The sequence below is a fragment of the Glycine soja genome, chromosome 8, assembly GCF_004193775.1.
Source record: "Glycine soja cultivar W05 chromosome 8, ASM419377v2, whole genome shotgun sequence".
Lineage (NCBI taxonomy): Eukaryota > Viridiplantae > Streptophyta > Magnoliopsida > Fabales > Fabaceae > Glycine > Glycine soja.
In genome coordinates, this window is record NC_041009.1 from 6,097,152 (window position 1) to 6,104,708 (window position 7,557).

General features: G+C 31.9%; 2 protein-coding genes across 2 annotated transcripts; both read left to right on the forward strand.

Moving 5' to 3' along the window:
* The first annotated feature begins 1,322 nt into the window (after positions 1–1,322).
* On the forward strand, positions 1,323–4,525 carry LOC114422098 (protein ACCELERATED CELL DEATH 6-like). The gene is made up of 3 exons (XM_028388299.1): positions 1,323–1,947; positions 2,619–3,172; positions 3,864–4,525. The coding sequence occupies exons 1-3, from the start codon at positions 1,377–1,379 to the stop codon at positions 4,428–4,430; spliced, it is 1,692 nt and encodes a 563-aa protein (XP_028244100.1). The 5' UTR covers positions 1,323–1,376; the 3' UTR covers positions 4,431–4,525.
* Positions 4,526–5,605: 1,080 nt separating this feature from the next.
* LOC114420855 (berberine bridge enzyme-like 8) lies at positions 5,606–7,225 on the forward strand. Its single transcript, XM_028386574.1, has one exon. The coding sequence runs from the start codon at positions 5,606–5,608 to the stop codon at positions 7,223–7,225; it is 1,620 nt and encodes a 539-aa protein (XP_028242375.1).
* Positions 7,226–7,557: the final 332 nt, after the last annotated feature.

Here is a 7,557-nt window from a genome sequence, read left to right on the forward strand (position 1 = left end):
GGAAGGATTATTATTTCTCTAAAGCAGCTCTCATATTCACTTTGACCGCATCAGTAACAATGATTCTCGCATTCGCTGCAGCCACGTATGTCGTGTTGGGATCTTCCTCAGTTGGTGTTGCAATTATCACTATTGATTTTTGCATACTGTGTAATGGAATTTTAGGGCACTAGTTTAAGTTTCATTATGAGCGCGGTATTAGTATTCGGGACATTAGGCCCGCGACTTCTTGTTAGGTGGTTTCTTAAATAGGTTTCATTTATACACAAAACTCATGTTTATCTTTTGAAACTTAAGTATTCAATCTCTCTAATCCAACATTTCTCTTTTCTTTATTTTCTCACATATTTTAAGTGGATCCAGCGATTATACATTACTTATTTATTTTAATTCGATAATGCATTTTTTTATATTATACAAGCTTAATACAATCGCAAATTCTAAATAGGAACAAATCTTAATAAGAACCTAGCGTTCAACTATCGAGAAACTATTTAGTGATTTATGACTCCTGTTACGTGGAGATTAATTTAGAACATGCATACGAGGGTTTAGAAGTACACTCTCTCTCCTATATAGTCTTTAAATTAATCAAATTAATTATATAAGTAATCTCTAAAATATTGATTGTCTTATCTATTAATGGACAATATTTTATCACTATCACATATATGATTTTTAACAATATTTTTATATAATACTTAATAAAATATTGTTAATCTTTTTTTATAATATTTAAAAAATATCATTAAATATGAATAAATATTATTAATATTTTTTCATGATATTTTATTAACAACGTTGTGTATAATCAATGTGGCTTGTCCTCAAAAGAATGGATTTTCCTCCAATTCTTTTGTATAAAACACATGAACGGCTTATTTCTGCCAACTTTGTTTTATATACCAAAAAGCTTTTCATGTAAAACAAGAGAACGGCTTATGCCTGCCGAATTTACTTTTATATTTTTCTTATTATTTAATAAATATTTGTTTTAATTAAAGTGCGCTATGCGCCCTTCGGATCGATCGAGGACCCAAACAACTTGAAAATTTTAAAAATTTCTGACATAGTTGAGAAATAATATTTAAATGAATAACTTTGAAAGTGCATGGCACATGTTGATAAACAGTTTATAAAATGGGACATACATAGTGAGATTTTTGAAAGAAGTATATGTGGGTTAACTTTAGAAAGGCCTCAAATATATTCGTGTCATGGAGATACAACCAGCAGATTTGGATGAAGAAGATATTTCAGCAGTTTCATCACGACCACCATTATCATTATCATCACCATCATCATTACTGTTGTACCAAACTGATGACAGTAATCAGAATTTCACGCGCATTGATCGTAAATTATACGTTGCTGCGATGAAAGGCGACTTCCAAGAACTCTCCAATGAACAGAATTTGGAGAGTCTGCTCACCCCAAACAAAAACACCGTCCTTCATATACACTTGACTTCTACAACAAGTCAAACAGTTTCAGAAGAATTTGTGACTAAGATTCTTAAGGAGTGTGGATGTCTAGTTCTACTCCCTAACGCCAAGAGAGAAACAGTCCTTCACATCGCCGCAAGGTATGGACACTCCAATATCGCTAAATTATTGCTTGAACATGTCAAAGCTTTTCCACCTTCAGATATTGAGAAAGGTATTGGAGCAGAAAAGAAGTTTATGAGGGCCACAAATAATGAGAAGGACACTGCATTGCATGAGGCTGTGCGCTATCATCACATTGAAGTAGTGAAGACCTTGTTAGAAATGGATCCTGATTACTCCTATGATGCAAATAATGCCGATGAGACTCCGCTTTATCTGGCATCACAACGACAAAATCAGCAAGTGGTGGCTGAGATATTAAACAAAATGAAATCACCGGCATATGGTGGCCCCAATAATAGAACAGCATTGCATGCTGCTGTGATTAACCAAGATATAGGTAGGTACCAAACCTGGCTATGTTCATCTGCTTTGTTATTCGTTCATTTTTTTTATGTTAGTTGTTGATAATAATTTCTCATATGAAGCCTATATATTTTTGTCATGATTTCTTCTCATTGTGAAGTATATATATACTAAAATGAGATATTACACTTTTAAAATAATAAAAAAATAGTAGTCTTTCACTGCTAGAAATTTTGTAAAGATTTTAACTATAAAAAAATGTATAAGTAAAGCAAAGCCATAGTCCGATTTACTTCATTTTGTGGGCTTTTTATACAATAATTTTAAAATCAAAATACCCAATTTTGATAAAAAAAAAAAAAAACAACGTAAGAAACATGCGGCATATAATTTAAATAAATTAAGAATGACAATTAAATAATTAAATATATGTGTAATAGGTGATATAATAATAATAATAAGATAGAAATATAGAAAATAAAAACATTTTTACAAAAACAGGTTAAAATAAAAAAAAATATCTACGTACAAGGTATAGCTTGAAAATTATTTGCGGGACATGAATGATTTTGATTCATTCCATCTGTTGTGTTGTTGTAGTTACAATCGATCTAAAAAAGTCGAAAATAAAATGATAGATATTGGAAGGGAGTTTGTAATTAAAGAGGATTCATATATCATTTTTATAATGATTTCATCTGACAGTAATGGCAAGAGATCTTGTGAAGAATAAACATGTGAGAAAGGCTGTGAAACATGCGGACAAGGAAGGTTGGATTCCTCTTCATTATGCTGTGAAAACAGGGAATTTAGGTTTGACGAAGTTGCTGCTTGCACAAGATGGGAACACAGCATACATGCAAGATAATGAGGGCATGACAGCTCTTCACATCGCTGCTTATGATGGTGATTGGCTTATTATGGACATGATAATAGAATACTATCCAGATTGTTCTGAGATAGTGGATAAAAAAGGCTTGAATGTTCTTCATTATGCTGTCAATGGGGGGAGTGGAACTACAGTGGATATAATCATGGAGAACCTATCGCTAAGCAACCTTTACAGTGAGAAAGACTTTGATGGAAACACACCCATTCATCACCTCACCAATTCCAACCTTATGTGTGAGAGTTTTGTATTTCACCGCAGAGTTGACAAGCTGGCCGTCAACAAGGAAGCTCAAACAGCTCTTGATGTTGCCTATTGTAAGATTGAAGATTCAGATCAATCAGATTTTAGTAGCATATCGATAACAGAGGTAAAAGTTAGCACTTTTAATACTAGTGATTTAATTTTATTAATTTAGTAAGATTTGACTAAAAATTTATCTCATTTTTTAGTTATATATGTGATTTTTTTCCACATTTTAGCACTCGACTATTATTATTTTATGAATTTTATCATTAATTTTTTTCTCATAAATTTTATCACCCATATTTTTAATTTTGGACATTGAAAAATAAAACAAAATCAATTTTTTGTTATCAATTTTTGTCTTTCGACGTTGTTTTATTATAAACATGATCATAAAATGCACAAAATTTAAAATATAATATTAAAATATACAAAAATTAAAAACTCAAAATAAAAAAAGGTGATAAAATTTAGATTTGGCCGAATGTTAGAGTGAAGCAAGTTTCATTCTATTGATTTTCTCATGAAGTAATTAAAATTCACATATGATTCCTCACAATTTAATAATTTATATGAATATTATGACCTACCATAGACCCAAATATTAATGCACCATAAAGTCGTTGAAGAATAATATATATATATATATATATATATATATATATATATATATATATATATATATATATATATATATATATATATATATTAATTTCTAGAGTTAGCAATAGGAGCTAGACATCAGCCTTCCTTAAACTATAACCATATTAGACTTTTTAGGTCCTTCAATTGACTACAAATTTACCTAAATGCAGGACCAAATAAGGTTATTAAAATCGGCTAGATCAAAACAAAGTCAGCGACTAGATCAAAAATCAAAGAACGGGCAAGAAAAGACTCAAAGGGTAGTGTTAACTAAGGAAGCAAAGGAGACTCATCTTTTAGTGGCCACACTCATTGCAACCGTAAGTTTTGCAGCTGGGATTACTGTACCAGGAGGTACCATACAAGATGGTGAAAATAAAGGTAGCCCAGTTTTGGTGCAAAGTAGTTTTTTCAAAGCATTCATGGTATCAAACACCATATCAATGGTTCTGGCCGCTACTGCAGTTTCTATATATCTTTTCACGCCAGTGACTAGAGATAAAAGGAAGGAAAATGCTTTCTCTAAAACAGCCCTCGTATTCACTTTGATCGCCTTAGCAGCAATGATCATTGCATTCATTACAGGCACGTATGTCATATTGGAATCATCCCGAGTAATTGCTGTTGCAATTTTCCTTATTGGGTTATCCTCTTTTATGTTAGCATACTATGTAGTGGCCTTTTGGCATGGGTATGGCAAGCCACTTCCGCCAACTTGTGGTATCTATCTTAAGTAGACAATTTTTTTTATAGCAGTCTGCAGAATTTGTTTTAGACCCTACTTAAAATAAATTGTACTCTTCAAAAACTAGATACAATTTATCTAGAGTTACAAGAGAGAGTTTTGTGTCTAATTAAATCAAACTAAATAAATTTATTTGATTAATAGGCTCTTTCTAATTTAAATTTAAATAATTGATTTTATTTTTGAATTTATTTATTTATTGAAATTAAACTATTCTAATTATCTGACCAATTATTTTTTATTAGTAATTTCTTTTAGACTTTAGAACTTAAATATTTCTTCTACTTTTATCACTTTAATTTATTTTCATTTTTAAAGATATTTTTTATCAGTGAAGAAATTATGTAATATAAAGAAAGAGGACAAGTGAGAAAGTTGATTTCGAGGGTTCAGCAGCACCTCCCGAAGAAGAAGAGAAGAAAAAAATACTTGAAATTCAAGGACCAAGCTACCTCCTAAAGCAAGGAGAAGGGAAAAGATTCTAATAATTTTCTCATGCATGTCTTGCAGAAGTGCTATTACAATCATATATATAATAGATATCGGGGAACAAGAGCCCGATAATTCAAGACGAAAAGATAAGCAAATCAGAGAATATCCTAACAGTACATAATCTATAATTTATCTTGCTCATATTCTCAATTTTACCTATGTTTCATTTCTTTTAATTTGGTCAAAATTGAACCCCTAGACTTAACATATTGATTTAAGATTTAAGGTAATACAATAATGATTTAATTAATTAAAATATAAGAAATAAAATAAAAAAACAAACAAAATTAAAAATTTAACCAAAATTATGAATTTTCCAAAATAAGGAAATTAAATATCTCTATTTGAAAATAGAGAACACAAATTATGAATTTAAAAAATAGAAAGAACAAATTATATTTAAACTCATTTAATATTATAATATTTAATTATTTAATCAGGATATTAAGTTTTACTACATATTAATTTTTTTACAAAATATAATATTAAATATTTCTAGTTAGTCAAATTTTCTTATAATATATTATATTATATTTATTAAATTATATAAAAAATTATTTAATAATATAATCAACAGTTTGATCTTAACAATAAACTCTTGACTGCTATAAATTTGACTTTTCACATTTCTCTTTGTCAAATTGCAACTCTCATGCACAACACACCATCAACAAAATGATGCGTCTAATCTCATATTTTGCCGCTATTGTAGTTGCTCTTTTATTTTCATTTATACCTTCTTCAGCAGATACTCAAGAAAACTTTGTTCAATGTCTTTACAATTATCCCCATGATAACACCACCACCTCAATCTCCAAGGTTGTTTACACTCAAACCAACTCCTCATACTCGTCTATACTAGATTTTTCCATTCAAAATCTTAGATTTTATAATGTAACCTCAAAACCCCTAGTGATTGTAACACCGCTGGAAGTTTCCCACATACAAGCCACAATAATCTGTTCCCAACGCCACAACATGCAGATTCGAATCCGAAGTGGAGGCCACGATTACGAGGGTCTTTCATACGTATCCCAGGTTCCATTTGTCGTCCTTGACCTCATAAACCTTCGAGAAATCAAAGTGGACGTAGAAAACCGCACTGCATGGGTTCAAGCTGGTGCAACCATTGGTGAACTTTACTTCAGCATTAGCCAGAAAAGCAACACACTAGGGTTCCCAGCAGGTGTGTGCCCTACTGTGGGCACTGGTGGCAACATCGGTGGTGGTGGCTATGGATTCATGTTGCGCAAGTACGGTCTTGCTGCTGATAATGTAATTGATGCTGAAATAGTTGATGTGAACGGTAATCTTCTTGATAGAAAAGCCATGGGTGAGGATCTGTTTTGGGCCATTAGAGGAGGTGGCGGAGCAAGCTTTGGAGTCATTGTGGCTTGGAAGGTAAAACTAGTCCCAGTTCCATCAACTGTGACAGTGTTTAGGGTTCCAAGGACATTGGAACAGAATGCAACCGAGATAATTCATAAGTGGCAGCTAGTGGCAAATAAACTTGACGATAACCTGATGATTAGGATCCACCTGGCAAGGGTAACTTCAAGTAAAAATGGGAAGCCAACGGTAGAAGCCCAATTTGAGTCCACGTATCTTGGAGGTGTGGATCAGCTCATTCCCTTGATGCAAAAGAGATTCCCAGAGTTAGGTTTGGTAAAAGAAGATTGTACTGAGACGAGTTGGATAGGTTCAGTTCTCTTCATGGGTAATTTTACAATCAGCGGTCCCCCTGAAGTTTTGCTGAACAGAACGCAGTTAGTTGGTGTGTTAAACTACAAAGCAAAATCCGATTATGTGAGAGATCCCATTCCTGATGTTGGGTTAGAAGGGTTATGGCCCTTGTTTTATGAAGATGAGGCTCAAGCTGCTTTTGTTCAATTCTCTCCTTATGGAGGTAGGATGTATGAGATTTCGGAATCTGAAATTCCATTCCCACATAGATCTGGAAACTTATTTCATATTCAGTATGGGGTGTATTGGAAAGGGGAAGGGAATGAGGAAGCACAAAAGCACATTAACTGGATTAGAAGAATGTACAGTTATATGGAACCTTATGTTTCAAAGTCTCCTAGAGCTGCATATTTTAATTACAGAGACCTTGACATTGGGGCAAATAACAACAATGGATACACAAGTTACGACCAAGCCAGCGTTTGGGGCCTTAAGTATTTCCTGAACAACTTTAAGAGATTGGCAACAGTGAAGACAAAAGTTGATCCTCTAAACTTCTTCAGAAACGAGCAGAGCATACCTTCTCTTATATCCAAGGGACGCAAATTATAGATTTCTTGATGCAGTAAATGTCACAATAAAATCATCTGATTTGCTATTTAATTTTTATGTGTGTAAAATGTAGCATTCATTCATAAAATAAGCTGCTTTATTTATGTGTATAAAATTCAGCATTTATCAATAATATTCCTGTTTCATATGTACTGAATTATTTTAAAACGTACACTTTCTATAGGTTCATTATATATAACGGAAGACCTTAAATATTAATCATACTTGAATGGTGATATATATATATATATATATATATATATATATGCAAAACCTTATATAATTAATTTTAAAATATTCATTGTTGATTTTTACATATATCAAAATCTAAA